This window comes from Ranitomeya variabilis, chromosome 3, assembly GCF_051348905.1.
Source record: "Ranitomeya variabilis isolate aRanVar5 chromosome 3, aRanVar5.hap1, whole genome shotgun sequence".
Classification (NCBI taxonomy): Eukaryota; Metazoa; Chordata; class Amphibia; order Anura; family Dendrobatidae; genus Ranitomeya; species Ranitomeya variabilis.
Genome location: NC_135234.1, coordinates 742,661,952 through 742,680,614, shown reverse-complemented (window position 1 = coordinate 742,680,614; position 18,663 = coordinate 742,661,952). Strand labels below are relative to the sequence as shown.

General features: G+C 47.5%; 1 protein-coding gene across 6 annotated transcripts in view; it reads right to left on the bottom strand.

Moving 5' to 3' along the window:
* Positions 1-480: 480 nt before the first annotated feature.
* The window catches only part of DYNC2H1 (dynein cytoplasmic 2 heavy chain 1), a 491,577-nt gene continuing 473,394 nt past the window's right edge, over positions 481-18,663 (bottom strand). For 5 of the 6 annotated variants that reach the window (XM_077298509.1, XM_077298507.1, XM_077298510.1 and 2 more), the window contains 2 exons: positions 3,686-3,802; positions 481-759 (listed from right to left, as the gene is read on the bottom strand). In XM_077298509.1, coding sequence (XP_077154624.1) covers positions 601-759; positions 3,686-3,802 — 276 coding nt within the window. In that variant the 3' untranslated portion in view covers positions 481-600. The remainder of the gene's footprint in view (positions 760-3,685; positions 3,803-18,663) is intronic. The other variant, XM_077298508.1, reaches the window with a different exon arrangement.

Genomic DNA, 18,663 nt, shown 5'->3' with positions numbered 1-18,663 from the left:
GAGCAAAATCTAAAATCACATCAATATTTGATGACCACTCTTTGCCTTCATCACATCTTCTAGGTGCTTGCACAAAGTTTTTGAAGGAACTTGGCAGGGAGGTGGTTCCAAACATCATGGAGAACTATTCACAGATCTGTGGTTGTGGCGCAAATCCTCCTCATGTAATCCCACACAGACTGGATTATGTTGAGATCAGGGCTCTGTGGGGGCCAGATCATCACTTCCAGGATTCCTTGCGCTTCTTTACTCTGAAGATCGTTAATGACGTGGGTTCCAAATATATTCTGCAGCAGAGCAACAACCCCAAACATCCAGCCAATCATACGCCTCCCTGATGGGGTTCCATGATGGATAAGTATCTGCCTGTATTTATCACCTGCTGTATATATGTGTGTGTATATATGTATGGTGAGGTGCTACAGCTTATGAGCCTACAGATTGAACACAGAACACACACACGGTAAATATAAGACTTCATCCAAATAGAGAAACATGTTTAATTTAAACTTGACAAAATCAGTTATAATTAGCAATAATGAAATGTAATAAGGCTACAAAATATAGCAAACTATGTATTACCAATAGATAATGTAACTTCTACTGATTCTTAAGAAACAATGCGGCCCCACACTGGATCCAGCGGTTCTGGTCTCCACCACATGGCAGGTCTATGTTGGTGACCACACGATCTCTCTCAGCACTGGTGTACACTGGTAAGGAAATGCACTCTCCTGGGGAGTAGATCCCAGTGGACTGCTGAGAAAAACATATAGGGAATTACTTCACACAATACTAAAGGGTCGTCAGAGGCATAAAATAAATGTTATATGGTGTTTTAGGGGTTGTGTAAATTACTTTTAAAAGGGCTCAGACTGGTCTGACATAAATAGAAGACGTGATACTCGACTCACCAAATGCTCCTGACCCAACGTTGACCGTCCTTGGTGGTCTCAACTCCCTAGTCACATCTCTACACACAGGAATGCCCACTTAGCTAACTATAAATTGGGGAGGGTCACTTCTGTTTCCTCTCATTTCCAGGATACTGACATAGAACCAAGAAGTAGACACCACAGGGAACAGGGTAAGGGTCAGAATAGGAACCGAGGGGTAAGGGTCAGAATAGGAACCGAGGGGATCAGGGCGGACGAGTGTCACTTCTTTTACTTGTTCAAACCAGTCTGAGTCCTTAAAGGGAACCTGTCACCTGAATTTGGCGGGACCTTTTTTCGGTCCGATGGGCAGTGTTTTCGGGTGTTTTATTCACCCCTTCCTTTCCCGCTTGCGCTCGCTGGCTGCAATATTGGCTTGAAGTTGATTCGCTGTCCTCCGTAGATCACGCCTGCGCAAGGCAATCTTGCCTTGCGCATGCGCACTATGCTTTGCCCAACTGCGGGCAAAGCCGAAAAGCATTAGTGCGCATGCGCCGGCGCACTATGTCCCGGAAGTATTTTGCTGTGTTCCGGGACATAGTGCGCCGGCGCATGCGCACTAATGCTTTTCGGCTTTGCCCGCAGCTGGGCAAAGCATACTGCGCATGCACAAGGCAAGATTGCCTTGCGCAGGCGTGATCTACGGAGGACAGCGAATCAACTTCAAGCCAATATTGCGGCCAGCGTGCAGCCAGAGGGAAAGGAAGGGGTGAATAAAACACCCGAAAACACCGCCCATCGGACCGAAAAAAGGGCCCGCCAAATTCAGGTGACAGGTTCCCTTTAAATAATATTTTTTATTGAATTGTAATTAATTGAACATTCTCCAGTTCCTCTATTATTCCCCATCATAATTAGCCCTTTCTTCTTGAAAATAGTCCAGAATAACAAGAGACATGTATCCATAAGTCAAGATTATCATACCAGTCAGTACAAATGTGTATTACAATGTGTAAGTATTTATATACAATTGCAAACAAATATGAATCCATTGGAAATACCAGAATTTTTGCACAGTTTAGGCACATTGAGAATACATTCACATGGCAGTGAAAAAATAAGTGAACCATTATGTTTAAAAGGAATCTGTCAGCAGGATTTAACATCCCATGTAGCTCTTTCAAAGGAAAGTCCAGCAATACCTTTACTGAGAAATCAGGGTTTGAATTAATATGCAAATGAGGCTGAAGAGCTATGGTAGATCTGAAGCCTCCATCACTCCAGCTCTATAATCCGCCCATCGCTGCCTCCTCCTGCTTGACTGACAGCCTCTATGCTGTATGGCTTCAGGCAATCAGTCAAGTAGGAGGAGGCAGCGATGGGTGGAGAGTAGAGCTGGAGTGACAGAGGCTTCACATTCACCATAGCTCTTCAGCCTCATTTTAATATCAATTCAAACGCTGATTTCTCAGTAATGGACGAAAGGAATGGCAATGTAAAGGGAATGGTGGACTTGTCTTTGAAAATGCTGCATGTCCATATAAATAGTTTGGGAGGTGAAATCCTGCTGACAGATTCCCTTTAATAATTTGTAGATCCTCCTTTAGCAGCAATCAATTCCATCAAATGTTTCCTATATCTGGAAATAAGAATGACACTGATGATAATTTTTGGAACTTTCCTTCCTGCAAATGTGTCAATATTTGTCATGTCATGCCACAGCATATTGATAAGGTGAGGGTCAGGATTCTGGCGTGGCCATTCCAAAACAAACCTTTTCAGACACTCCATATTTGATTTATTTTTATGGTTTGGGCCATTGTTTTGTTGCATTACCCAATGTCTCTTCAGTCTGAGGTCATGACGGCTGTACATTCTCTTGCAAAATGTTGGGATACACCTGTAAATTAATTCTTTCCTAAATGATGGCAAAAAGTCTAGGCCTCGAGGAAGCTATGCAGGCCCAAACCCTGATGCTTCCTCCACCATGCTTCACAGTTGGAATGATGTTTTGGTGTGCAGTGCTCTCTGTCCTCTAAACATAGCATTGTTCGTTAGTGCAAAAAAAGTTCTACTTTGGTCTATGGTATATAGTACTCTCCGCATTATAACATACAACTGGATAACTGGACCATTATGTGCACACAGTCAGAAATGAGTCAAACAATGATACCCAATGCTGCCATATATTGAATGCTAGTTAGCATGGGGAAAGCTATAAAGAGATGACCAAGCGGTTGAACTAAAAAGAAGGATTGAAGACCAGAGCAATAAATTAGCTTACTGGCATCCAAGTGATCATACTCTAAAGTTTGTAGTCCATCACATGGAGCGCCCTCCGGTGTTCTAAATCCAAAGGAATGATCTAATCCAAAGATAGGTAATCAATGTTAAATGTTGTAGTGGACAACCTCTTTTATTCAATTTATTGAGCAAGTGACAGTGCTCTTTAAGAACAGATGTGTCGGTAGCCAGGTTTTGTGCACCTTTATTTATTGGGCAAAACATCCACAAATCTCCTTTTTTTTGGTTAGCTTATGATAAATACAGAGGTTCACTTAGTTTTTCTCCTTTCACTATGGATGTGTTCACTCAATGTAATCAGACATGAAAAGCAAAAGTGTGTGTGATTTATTAGTTTAGATTGTGACTTAAATTGTGCCACATTTTATTAGCAATCAATGCAGAAATCCAGGTAATTCCAGAGGGTTCACTTACTTTTCTCGCAACTCTCCGTAGAAATGGTAAAGTCAGACTGAAATATGTTGGATTTTTTTGGGGATTTTTTTTTCAGCTGAATGCCTGCCTACCTGTGAAATCCAGGCCATAGAACAAGGGGGCACCACTGACACGCTGGGAGAGTCATGCTGGTTTTCAGAGAGATGGTTTCCATCAAAGCTGCATCCTTCCAGCTGTAATCCGCTTACCTGACAGAGAGAAGACATGAGATGCTCAGCGGCTGCACATTTCTCTCCTAATTGTCCGGGCTAATTACGTGCCTGGCGGAGTGGCAGGGAGGCACATGTACATAACAGGAAGGCCAGGAATGCCGCGCCATGTGTGCGAAGAGGAAGCACAACGTCAAAACAAACACCTCAGATATTCCTTATTGTCGGCTTCCAGAACATGGGAATTTGCTAACTCAGAAATGTCCGGCTAGGTGGGCTAGTACTAGCCACATTTTAGCACGGCTCAGCAAAAGGAGAAATAAAGCAAAATAACAGGTGTCTATAAAAGAGACTTGAGGATCAAAAGAATTTTTTTTTAAGTATTTAATGCACAGTAAAAAACAAAAACAGAAATCTCACTTCTATACTAATATACTATACAAATATAGAATGACTTTAGGTTACAGGCCCAATGCCTGAGGCTGCACTAAGAGAGGACAACACATCCCATCAGAAAGCCTGGGGATTAAATACATTAATATAGATAATAAAATAAATGAATATTAATAATACTACCCTTCTGAGAGGTCATCAACATCAGATCGGTGGGGGTTCGACTCTTGGGGACCCCAATCGATCTGTGGACAAGAGGTGGCTCAGCTTCGTACGTGGTGTAGAGGCCACGAGTGGCACATGTTCTCTCTCATGGACTTGCGGGAGAGGGAGATGATGGAGAACTTGCAGCACTATTCATGGCCCCTACACAAGGAATGGAGCTGGCCACTTCCGGTGTACAGTGAGGCCTTCAACCAGCCTAAAAAAATTAAAAAAGCACTAATAATCTGATGTTATAGAATTTGTCTCAGCATCCCCCTTCAAGACCACACTTGACATTGCTATTGGTCGATCCCTAGAAGGAATATTACACCGCCTTTATACTTTGAATTCCGGTATTTGTCGCCGAATGACCCCTCACCAAATAACGACAGACTCAGAACTTGGATTATAAATGGCCACAGTGTCCTTTATTATAAACATACAACAACAATAAAATAACGTAGGGAGGAGGCCTTGAAGCTCCAAACTGGTGGTCAGCCATAAAGAGAGTGGACAGAAACATACCATAAATTTACTCCATAAATTTACTCCCAGCCGTAACCATCCAGGCTCGGGAGCACCAAATACCCCGAAGGGTTAACCGTGTCCACTTCAAACCACCAGACCTGAAACCAAAGTTTACACCAACTGAAGGATCCGTACCCCGACAGATCCCCCCGGCCAATTTATCACCAACTCCAAGGACCCCTCCCACCGCCACAACGAGGGTATTTGCACACCTCAAATACCCGAGACCCCCCCACACTTCACCGATATGGCCCTTTCGATACCGTTTTGCAAACCCAGGGCCCACAAATCGATGCCCACAGCGTTCAGGTGAACACCATCAACCAAGAGAAAATCATCCCCACCCTGTTCAAGTTCAAGGTGACGGACAAACAAACCTCCATTCCTGACCACAAACTTAGAAACCGCCCGATTAACTTTAATCCTAACTTTATTAACCTTATCCACCGATCTGGCGTGCCTCCAACACCTCGTCGGGACAATATCCGCCCAAACGACCAGCAAGTCCCTAAAGGACACCCATAACCTAAGAAGGTCGTGCTTGATATCCCGGATCAGCTCCCGACAAGGGCGGACCCCTAAATCATTTCCTCCAACGTGTAGGACCAAAATATCCGGAGGTCTGTCCAAACGAGCACCGTTATGCACTTCCCGAATAACCCCGTTCCAGCCCAATCCCCGAAAACCCAACCACCTGACCACGGCCACCTGTTTGGAAAACCCGAGCTGACGACCGTCCCGCCGCACGTCTCGCGCCCCAATACACGTACGAGTGGCCGACGATCCAGACCAACAAGGGATTGGAACCTGAAAATACAAACAACTTAAATTCCACAACTGTACCACAAAACAAAACAACGTAAAAAACCCCACCCAAGCTTTAGGGTCTAACATAGCTCCTGTAACGCCCCGACTCCCATCTCCCAATCCGTCGCACAACCTCCGGTGCTAAACCTCCCAACGCCGCCTCAGTCACGGCCCCAATACGGAAGGAGTGAGAAGCAAAACGAGAAGCATCCAGACCCATCTCCCCCAGCGCCTTCCTAAGCACCGCCACGAATTGAAACTTAGACAAAAAGGACCCATCTTCGTGACACAACAAAGGTCCATCCCTAGGCGGCTGAAAACCATTAAAAACCTGCCAGCAACTGACGGGACACATGAGCGATCCCACAACAGCGCCCAAAACTACACGTTTACCTCTACCATCCTGGTCCGTCTTTGACCTACGCAGCCAAAATTGTAAACCACTTTCAGTAAGCACCACGTCCCTAGCCAAAAGCCCCCCATGCACGTACTTGTTAGGAGACACGATCTCACCGACCCGCAACGCACCAAAGAATGCCAGGGAAAATGCTAAACGGAAAAGTGCCACCTCAAAGCCGGATGTACAAATCTCACTGAACTACACACCAACTCTTTCAAGCAGGCTAAAGGAAATCGGGCGCCTCTGATCCCCCCTTCCCGCCTTCCTTCGAAAACCCTTCACCGCCTGCCTCACTAAAAACAACTTCGTCAAATCCCGCAATCCTTTAAGCTGAAAACCGAAAGCCAAAGCCGACTGAACTCTCTCCACCTTTGACGCCGACCACCCGTCGTCAGCACCCCATCTCAACCACAACAACAGGGCCCCCACAGATCGACCAGCCCCACAATACATCAACCAAGACTCCCAATCACACCATACCGACCGGTACGCTGCCCATGTGCTGGGTGCCAAAGACGCATGAATCAAAGGTCCTGCAGCCCGGATACCACGCTCCAGAGTTCCTGCGGGCAGTCCTGACCTGTCTCCTCCGCCTCCGGAGCCAAAGCACGGAAATGCTCCCACTGGAACCGAGACAAAGAGTCAGCAATGGAGTTCTCAACACCGGGCACACGAGACGCCGAAACATACGCATTAATAGACATGCAGAACAACACCAACTGCCGCAAAACCCGAATAACCGGGGGGGAAGATGCCGTCAAACTGTTAATAACACAGACGACCGCCATGTTATCGCAATTAAACCTCACCCTGCGATTGCGCAAATCTTCCTTCCACAAATAAACGGTAACCAAAATAGGAAAAATTTCCAACAAAGTCATGTTTTTAACCAAGTCGGCACCGAACCAGTCATCTGGCCACCTAGAGGTACACCACCGCCCGCCAAAAAAGGCACCAAAACCAACCCCACCCGACGCATCCGTGAACAAATCCAAGTCAGAGTTGCCCACCGCTTCTTCCATCAGCAACGATCGGCCATTGTACCGTGCCAAGAAACTATCCCACACTTCCAGATCAGCTTTGTGCTCGCTAGACAAGCGCACGAAATGATGAGGGGCCTTGACCCCTGCTGTAGCACCCGCCAGCCTCCGAGAAAACACCCTCCCCATTGGGATAATTCTGCACGCAAAATTCAATTTGCCAAGAAGGGACTGAATTTCCCGCAAGGGCAACTTCTTCAAGCGACGCGCTCGAGCCACCTCGCTTCTCAAACAAACCACCTTCTCCTCAGGTAACCGAAATTCCCATGCAACAGAATCAATGACAATGCCCAGAAAGGAAATACACGTACTGGGCCCTTCGGTTTTCCCAGGCGCCAACGGAACGCCAAACCACTCAGCCACCCAAATTACTGTCTGTAAAGCTATTTCACAACAACCGGACTGAGCAGGCCCGATGCACAAAAAGTCATCCAAATAATGGATGATTGAGTCCAAACCAGACACATCCCGAACGACCCACTCAAGAAACGAACTGAAAGCCTCAAAGTAAGCACAAGACAACGAACAGCCCATCGGCAAACATCTGTCAACATAAAACCCCTGGTCCCAATAACAATCCAACAGTCTAACGCTATCTGTTATGATCTGGTGGCCCAGGAGTAGCATTGAGATGTACCTACTGATCCTAGACACCTCGACACAGCCGGAGGACTAATTAACCCTATAGATAGAAAAGGGAAAACTATCTCGGCTCAGAGAAAATTCCCAAAGGATAGGCAGCCCCCCACAAATATTGACTGTGAGAGGAGAGGAAAAAACATACACAGGCTGAAAACAGGATTTAGCAAAGGAGGCCAATCTAGCTAAATAGGAAAGATAGGACAGAGAACTATGCGGTCAGTATTAAAATACTACGAAATATCCACCACAGAAAATACAAAAAACTCCACATCTAACTAAAGATATGGAGGGTATATCTGCCTCTCCAGAGATTCCAGCTGGACTGCATAAATCCTTACACAGATGAAGCTGGACAAGAAAAAACATGAAATGCACTGAACAATGAGGCCCACAAAATGTGGGCTGCAAAACAAGCAGAACTTATCTTGGTGAAAAGACCAGGAAGCAGGAGAAACCATGAAGGGATGTGAATCCTCCAGAATACAATGGACAACTGGCACTGACTAAAGGGTGAGGCCAGACTAAATAGCCCAGTCCAGAGTGGACACACCTGATAACTGCTGTGAAGGACAGACAGCAGCGCTACCACTTATAACCACCGGAGGGAGCCCAAGAACAGAATTCACAACAGTACCCCCCCTTGAGGAGGGGTCACCGAACCCTCACCAGAGCCCCCAGGCCGATCAGGACAAGCCAAATGGAAGGCACGAACCAAATCGTCAGCATGAACATCAGAGGCAACAACCCAAGAATTATCCTCCTGGCCATAACCCTTCCACTTGACAAGATACTGAAGCCTCCGCCTTGAACAACGAGAATCCAAGATCTTCTCAACAACATACTCCAACTCCCCATCAATCAACACCGGGGCAGGAGGATCAACAGAGGGAACGACAGGTACCACATATTTCCGCAACAAAGATCTATGAAAAACATTGTGGATAGAAAAAGAGGCTGGAAGGGCCAAACGAAAAGACACTGGATTGATAATCTCAGAAATCCTATAAGGACCAATAAACCGAGGCTTGAACTTAGGGGAAGAAACCTTCATAGGAACATGACGGGAAGACAACCAGACCAAATCCCCAACCCGAAGCCGGGAACCCACACGCCGCCGACGGTTAGCAAAACGCTGAGCCTCCTCCTGAGACAAGACCAAATTGTCCACAACATGAGCCCAAATTTGCTGCAACCTGTCAACCACAGAGTCCACCCCAGGACAATCAGAAGGCTCAACCTGCCCCGAAGAAAAACGAGGATGAAACCCAGAATTACAAAAAAAAGGTGAAACCAAGGTAGCAGAACTAGCCCGATTATTAAGGGCAAACTCGGCCAATGGCAAGAAAGCCACCCAATCATCCTGATCGGCAGACACAAAGCATCTCAAATAAGTTTCCAAAGTCTGGTTAGTTCGCTCGGTTTGGCCATTTGTCTGAGGATGAAATGCGGAAGAAAAAGACAAATCAATGCCCAGCCTAGCACAAAAGGCCCGCCAAAACCTGGAAACAAACTGGGAACCTCTATCGGACACAATATTCTCCGGAATGCCATGCAAACGAACCACATGCTGAAAAAACAACGGAACCAAATCAGAAGAGGAAGGCAACTTGGGCAAAGGTACCAAATGAACCATCTTAGAAAACCGGTCACAAACCACCCAGATAACCGACATCCTCTGGGAAACCAGAAGATCTGAAATAAAATCCATAGAAATATGCGTCCAAGGCCTCTCAGGGACCGGCAAAGGCAAAAACAACCCACTGGCGCGTGAGCAGCAAGGTTTGGCCCGCGCACAAGTCCCACAGGACTGCACAAAGGAGCGCACATACCGTGACAAAGAAGGCCACCAAAATGACCTACTAACCAAATCTCTGGTACCAAAAATCCCAGGATGGCCAGCCAACACAGAACAGTGAACCTCAGAAATCACTTTGCTAGTCCATCTATCAGGAACAAACAGTTTCCCCACTGGACAGCGGTCAGGTTTATCAGCCTGAAATTCCTGAAGAACCCGTCGTAAATCAGGGGAGATGGCAGAAAGAATCACCCCCTCCTTCAGAATGCCGACTGGCTCAAGGACCCCAGGGGAATCAGGCAAAAAACTCCTAGAGAGGTCACCAGCCTTAACATTCTTAGAACCCGGAAGATACGAGACAACAAAATCAAAATGGGAGAAAAACAGGGACCATCGGGCCTGTCTAGGATTCAGCCGTTTAGCAGACTCGAGGTAAATCAGATTCTTATGATCGGTCAAGACCACAATACGGTGTTTAGCCCCCTCAAGCCAATGTCACCACTCCTCAAATACCCACTTCATAGCCAACAACTCACGATTACCGACATCATAATTGCGTTCCGCAGGCGAAAATTTTCGAGAGAAGAAGGCACATGGTTTCATCAAGGAACCATCAGAATTCCTCTGAGACAAAACGGCCCCTGCCCCAATCTCAGAAGCGTCAACCTCAACCTAAAAAGGAAGAGAAACATCCGGCTGACGCAACACAGGGGCAGAAGTAAATCGGCGTTTAAGCTCCTGAAAGGCAGAAACGGCCGCAGAGGACCAATTCGTCACATCAGCGCCTTTCTTCGTCAAATCGGTCAGGGGTTTAACCACACTGGAGAAGTTGGCAATGAAACGGCGATAAAAATTAGCAAAGCCCAAAAATTTCTGAAGGCTCTTCACGGATGTGGGCTGGATCCAATCATGAATGGCCTGAACCTTAACCGGATCCATTTCTATAGATGAGGGAGAAAAAATTAAGCCCAAAAAAGAAACCTTCTGTACTCCAAAGAGGCACTTAGACCCCTTCACAAACAAGGCATTATCACGAAGGATCTGAAATACCATCCTGACTTGTTTCACATGAGACTCCCAATCATCCGAAAAAATCAAAATATCATCCAAATATACAATCATGAATTTATCAAGATAATTCCGAAATATATCATGCATGAAGGACTGAAACACAGATGGAGCATTAGAGAGTCCGAATGGCATCACAAGATATTCAAAATGGCCCTCGGGCGTATTGAACGCAGTTTTCCATTCGTCGCCCTGCTTAATACGAACAAGATTATATGCCCCTCGAAGGTCAATCTTAGTAAACCAACTAGCACCCTTAATCCTGGCAAACAAATCAGAGAGCAAAGGCAAAGGGTATTGGAATTTGACCGTGATCTTATTCAAGAGGCGATAATCAATACAGGGTCTCAAGGAGCCATCCTTCTTGGCAACAAAAAAGAAACCTGCTCCCAATGGAGAAGATGGCGGCCGAATGTGCCCCTTCTCCAAAGACTCCTTAACATAACTCCGCATGGCGGCATGTTCTGGCACAGACAGGTTGAAAAGTCGTCCCTTAGGGAACTTACAGCCTGGAATCAAGTCAATAGCACAATCACAGTCCCTATGCGGTGGAAGGGAACTGGACTTGGGCTCATCAAAAACATCCTGGAAATCTGACAAAAACTCAGGAACTTCAGAAGAGGGGGAGGAGGAAATTGACATCAAAGAAACGTCATCATGAACCCCCTGACAACCCCAACTAGTCACAGACATAGATTTCCAATCCAACACCGGATTATGCACCTGTAACCATGGAAACCCCAGCACAATAACATCATGCAGATTATGCAACACCAGAAAACGACAATCTTCCTGATGGGCTGGCGCCATGCACATGGTTACCTGTGTCCAAAACTGAGGTTTATTTTTAGCCAATGGTGTAGCATCAATGCCCCTCAAAGGGATAGGACTCTGCAAAGGCTGTAAGGGAAACTCACAACGTCTGGCAAATTCTAAGTCCATTAAATTTAAACCGGCGCCTGAATCCACAAATGCCATGACAGAAAATGACGATAATGAGCAGATCAGGGTCACAGATAACAGAAATTTAGGTTGTACAGTACTGATGGTAACAGTACTAGCGATTCTCTTGACACGCTTAGGGCAATCAGAAATAACATGAGCAGAATCGCCGCAGTAAAAACACAACCCATTCTGACGTCTGAATCCTTGTCGTTCAGCTCTAGACACAATCCTATCACATTGCATAGGCTCAGGACTCCGCTCGGAAGACAACGCCATAGTGTGCACAACTCTGCGCTCACGCAAGCGCCGATCAATTTGAATGGCCAGAGACATAGAATCACTCAAGCCAGCAGGCGTGGGGAACCCCACCATAACATCTTTAATGGATTCAGAAAGACCCTTTCTGAAAATTGCCGCCAAAGCATCCTCATTCCATTTAGTCAACACAGACCATTTTCTAAATTTCTGGCAATGATTCTGCCGCTTCTTGACCCTGACACAGGGTCAACAAGGTTTTCTCAGCATGCTCTACAGAGTTAGGTTCATCATACAATAACCCAAGCGCCTGAAAAAAGGTGTCTACATTAAGCAACGCCAGATTCCCAGGTTCTAGGGCAAATGCCCAATCCTGGGGGTCGCCACGCAACAGAGATATGACAATTTTAACCTGCTGGATGGGCTTCAGAGCAAAAAACAGTTTACAGTTATTTTTAAAGCTCAGAATTTTAGACCTGTCCCCAAAAAACAGATCAGGAGTTGGAATTCTAGGCTCTAAAGCAGGAGTCTGAACGATATAATCAGAAATACCCTGTACTCTAGCAGCAAGTTGATCCACATGAGAAGCAAGTCCCTGAACATCCATATCAGCGCCAAACTCCTGAACTACCCAGAGGTAAAGAGGGAAAAAAAACACAACAGAGTACAGAAAAAAAAAATGGCTCAGCACTTTCTTTCCCTTCTTCTGAGATGCGGTTAACTCACTGTTGGCCAGTTGTACTGCTATGATCTGGTGGCCCAGGAGTAGCATTGAGATGTACCTACTGATCCTAGACACCTCGACACAGCCGGAGGACTAATTAACCCTATAGATAGAAAAGGGAAAACTATCTCGCCTCAGAGGCTCGAGCCACCTCGCTTCTCAAACAAACCACCTTCTCCTCAGGTAACCGAAATTCCCATGCAACAGAATCAATGACAATGCCCAGAAAGGAAATACACGTACTGGGCCCTTCGGTTTTCCCAGGCGCCAACGGAACGCCAAACCACTCAGCCACCCAAATTACTGTCTGTAAAGCTATTTCACAACAACCGGACTGAGCAGGCCCGATGCACAAAAAGTCATCCAAATAATGGATGATTGAGTCCAAACCAGACACATCCCGAACGACCCACTCAAGAAACGAACTGAAAGCCTCAAAGTAAGCACAAGACAACGAACAGCCCATCGGCAAACATCTGTCAACATAAAACCCCTGGTCCCAATAACAATCCAACAGTCTAACGCTATCTGTTATGATCTGGTGGCCCAGGAGTAGCATTGAGATGTACCTACTGATCCTAGACACCTCGACACAGCCGGAGGACTAATTAACCCTATAGATAGAAAAGGGAAAACTATCTCGGCTCAGAGAAAATTCCCAAAGGATAGGCAGCCCCCCACAAATATTGACTGTGAGAGGAGAGGAAAAAACATACACAGGCTGAAAACAGGATTTAGCAAAGGAGGCCAATCTAGCTAAATAGGAAAGATAGGACAGAGAACTATGCGGTCAGTATTAAAATACTAGGAAATATCCACCACAGAAAATACAAAAAACTCCACATCTAACTAAAGATATGGAGGGTATATCTGCCTCTCCAGAGATTCCAGCTTGACTGCATAAATCCTTAGGCTAGGTTCACATTGCGTTAGGGCAATCCGTTTAGCGCTAGCGCTTGCGGATTGCGCTAACGCAATGTTTTTGTAGGGGCCGCATTTAGGGGTCGCGCTAACGTCCCCGCTCTCGCAGATCCCCGATCTGCGAGAGCGGGGAACGGACCTCGGGCGCGCCGCGGACGCTGCAAGCAGCGTCCGAGGCGCGCTACAAAAGAACGGCACATCGCTAGCGCGAGCCGAAAAAGGCACGCGCTAGTGATGCGCTACAGGCGAAATTTACATTGCTGTCAATGGGTGCGCTAACGGACCCGTTGCACGGCGTTAATTGTGACATTTTCGCCGTGCAACGCTGTCCGTTAGCGATCACCCACTAACGCAATGTGAACCTAGCCTTACACAGATAAAGCTGGACAAGAAAAAACATGAAATGCACTGAACAATGAGGCCCACAAAATGTGGGCTGCAAAACAAGCAGAACTTATCTTGGTGAAAAGACCAGGAAGCAGGAGAAACCATGAAGTGATGTGAATCCTCCAGAATACAATGGACAACTGGCACTGACTAAAGGGTGAGGCCAGACTAAATAGCCCAGTCCAGAGTGGACACACCTGATAACTGCTGTGAAGGACAGACAGCAGCGCTACCACTTATAACCACCGGAGGGAGCCCAAGAACAGAATTCACAACAGCTATCCAGGTGAACGGGACGTAACCGAAAAGCCGACTCGATGTCAGTCTTAGCCAACAATGCGCCCCTGCCGCAACTACGTACCAAGCGTGTAGCCTCGTCAAAAGACGTATAAACCACAGAGCAAAGCTCCGGATCTATTCCGTCATTCACAGACCGCCCCCTAGGGTAAGACAAATGTTGGATTAGCCTAAACTTGTTAGGCTCCTTCTTCGGAACCACACCCAACGGGGAAATAACCAAATCATCAAGGGGTGGAATAGGGAAAGGGCCGGACATCCTACCCATCGCCACTTCCATGTTCAACTTTTCCGACACCACAGCCGCGTGCAACACTGCCGATCTCAAGTTTCTCAAAACTTGCGGAATAGCAAAAGTAGGGGCAGGTATCCGAAAACCATCACGAAAACCTAAAAACAACAACTCTGCTTTCGGCCTATCCGGAAACCTATTTAGGCTGGTTTCACACTTGCGTTTTTGTCTGCAGCGTTTTTTGCAAAAAAACGCATGCGTTTTTCCCCCTATATTTAACATTGAAAACGCATGCGTTTTTTTGTATGCGTTTGGTCGCGTTTTCAAACGCATGCGTTTTTTTTCTGCATGCGTTCATTTTCAAAAATGCAACCTGTAGTATTTTTTTGCGCGTTTTTTTTGCCGCGAAAAAACGCATGCGTTTTTTCGCGGCAAAAAAATGCATTGCCGTCTATGTAAACGCATGCGTTTTTAAGCACATGCGTTTGTTTGCGTTAAAAACGCATGCGTTTTTATAGAAAAAAAACAGAAAACACACTGAAAAGTCACCCACCACCATCAAGGTGATAAAGGGATCCAAACCCTAACCCTAACCCTACCCCAAACCTCACCCCTAACCGTTTATTGAACATTTTCTGACAGTCATAGTGCCACATATTTCAGTGCCACGTATTTCAATGCCACGTATTTCAGTGCCACGTATTTCAGTGCCACGTATTTCAGTGCCACGTATTTAAGTGCCACGTATTTAAGTGCCACGTATTTCAGTGCCACGTACTATAAATACTATAACTACGTGGTTATACGTGGCACTGAAATATCGTGGCACGTAAATACGTGGCACTTAAATGCGTGGCACTTAAATACGTGGCACTTATATACGTGGCACTTAAATACGTGGCACTTAAATACGTGGCACTTAAATACGTGGAACTTAAATACGTGGCACTTAAATACGTGGCACTAAAATACGTGGCACTAAAATACGTGGCACTAAAATACGTGGCACTAAAATACGTGGCACTTATATACGTGGCACTTAAATACGTGGCACTAAAATACGTGGCACTAAAATACGTGGCACTTATATACGTGGCACTTAAATACGTGGCACTTAAATACGTGGCACTAAAATACGTGGCACTAAAATACGTGGCACTTATATACGTGGCACTTAAATACGTGGCACTTAAATACGTGGCCACCGATTAGGGTTAGGGGTAGGGTTAGGGGTAGGGTTTTTTGGTTTTTTCTTGTTTTCTTGTTTTTTTCTATAAAAACGCATGCGTCTAAAAAACGCATGCGTTTTACCGCGTTTACATGCGTTTTTTCACACATGCGTTTTTTAAAAAAACGCATGCAGATAAAAACGCAAGTGTGAAACCAGCCTTAGAAAGGGGGCCATCGCGTCTAACCTCACTGGCGTCACCCCCTTTTGAATTGCCGTCGGGCTTAGCTTTTTTCTTGAAGCACTTCGCGGCCCCATGGGAGGATCCACTGCAAATCGAGCACGCGTGCTTGAACTTACAGGTGGCCCCAAATTTGCACTGGCCATCGTTGAACTGCCAGCACAAGCCGTGCTTCTGGCTCGATTGGCCAGACTGACTACCTGATCCTGAAGAACTGCTTTGCGCTGCGGTCTGGCCGGCATTTCCGGCCCCCCCCCCCCCCCGAAAGGAATGACCGAATTTCATGGGCGCCATTACCAGCAGCCACAAACCAATGTCTTTCTGATCCCACCGGATCACCGGGCGGACCACCTTCCGCTGCCTAAACTGTTCGTCGTACCGGAGCCAAGCCTGATGCCCGTACGCCCTGTACGCCTTGCCTATCGAATCCATGTAACAGAAAAGTGCCGAACAATTCTCCGGCGCCTTTTCGCAAACTACGCTCGCCAGAATTGCGAACGCCTGCAACCAATTCATAAAAGTCTGCGGGATAAGCCGCCATCTCCGCTTTTCCTCATCCTCTTTCTTACTGTCCTCCTTTTTGCTCTTATCTAAATTGAATTTTTCTAAAGGAAGAAGCGAAAAAATGTCCACGTATTCATCTTTCCAGATCTTCTCCCTCACTTCCTTTTTCAAATGGGCCCCAAGCGGCCCTTCAAAGCAGACATAAACTTCACCCCGCGCTTTGTCGTCCAACTGAATCCCGCCTTCCTTCTCCTTTTCAGTTTGCACCGACACTGACACAGGCTCAGCTGAACTGCTGGGCGGCGATACACCCCGCCCAGACGCCCCAAGACCCAAATCCGTAGGACCAACCCACGCAGCCAAAGGGGACGGCACCGACCTAACACCGCCTAATCGTGCGAGCAACTCACGGACGCTGGACAATAACTCACCTACCCCCTCGTTCCCTGAAACCGACCGAAACCCCGCCTGCTCCCCCGCAACCCCTACCCCACTTGCCTGACTAACCCCTACCGCCGTTGAAAGAGATAGTGCCGGTGACAAAACAAACATGGAATCCTGCTCACCAGGCTGCAGGGGAGCTGAGGTTCCCCGAGCCGCAGACGTCCCGCTGTCATCGGCTCCTGGTCCGCTCCGTGGAACCCCGCGAAGCTGCGTCTCACCGCGTGATGAGGAATGTGAGGCTCCGGCCCCATCCAGGCCTGATGCTGGAGATCCCGATGCGGCCCGGTGGGAAAGAATGCCTGGCACAGGCCCACCGTACGTTCCAGGGTCAACGGACCCCCGACCACGACTCCTTCTGGATCCCTCTGACGACCCTGCAGGCGATCCCGGCGTGCTGGAGCCCGGCAGCCCAGAGGAAGACGCGGCGCTGCCGGCCGCAACAGTACAGGCTCTTCCACGCTGTCTCGGTGCAGAGGCAGGAGCAGGTCGCCCGGAGTGAGCTGCAGCCCGTCGCCCCCCCATGACGTTACTGGCAGTTAGAGCTCCGACGCGTGAAGGCCCCGCCCCCTGGGATAAGGAGGAAGCAGGCCTCTCCACCGCCACAGGCCCCAGCGCAGCTGTCGGATTCCTCCCGCCCTGCTAGGGTGCTTACGTGCAGGCGCTCGGTCCGGAGGGTCCCTGGAGGGGCTCCTGCGCCGACGCTGAGGATGGATGACATCAGTGGACAGCCGTTCCGGAGGTCGCATGCGCCGGGAGCGCCGCTCGCCGCCTCCTGCACAACTCCGCTGCCCAATATACCAGCCACCTGGGCCTCTAGCCAGCCAGGAGGCTGATGTTCTGCCGCCGCCTGCAGTTGCTGCAGCACGCCATCGATTCCGGACATGGTGCCGCTATCTTCCTAAGCCCCACCCCCCCTTTCCCTATAAACCCCTGCCTCACGCATAACACCCCCCTCCCACAATAAACCCCCCACCCCTTCCATTCCTCCCCTCCCAAACCCCTGTCATGACGGCCTGCACGTACGCTGTCTGTGGGGGGAGGGGACGGCTCGCTCCAGCCTGCTCTTTATTAACTAGAGAAGACAGCTGCAAAATGATGATAGATTGTCAGTGTTGTCAGTGGTGCAACTAGAGTCCAATGGGCCCTGGTGCAAAATCTGGACCTGGGTCTACACCAGCATGTAGAATAAATTAGCCCTTGTAGTGTTTTCGATCCTATAAAAGACAAAAGTGTTTGCCCCCCATCTGATAAAGTCCCCATCCTGTATTAATGCCTCTCATTGTGGGCCCCTTCCTATAATGTCCCTCATCTCGGGCCCTTTCTTGGTATAATGTCCCCCAACCCAGGCCCCTTCCTGGTATAAGTCCCCAATCCTGGGCCTCCTACAAATAATGTCTTCATCAAGGGCCCTTTCCTGGTAAATTGTTCTCCATTCTGGGCCACTTCTTAGCATATTGTTCCCCATCCTGGGCCCCTTCAAGTAATAATGTTCACCTTCCTGGTATAATGTACTTCATCCTGGGTCCTTCTTGGTATAATGTCCCTATCCTGAGCCCCATCCAGTAATAATGTCCAGAATTCTGGTCCCCTTCCATTAATAATGTCCCCAATCCTGGTATAATGTCCCTCTTCCTGGACCCCTTCCTAGTATAATGTCTGTTGTCCTAGGACCCTTCTTGGTATAATGTCCCCCATCCTGAGCTCCGTCCAGTAATAATGTCCTCCGTCATGCTCTTTTCCAACACATTTTTTTTAAAATAAATTGATTCTTCTTATCTCCCCCACTCCCACGACGTGGAGTGTCCTCTTTTCTAGCCAATGAAGAGGCCCCCTCAGAAACTGCAATTGTTAGGCCCGTGTACATTGTTATACATTAACCCCTTTCTGCCAGCTGACGGAATAGTA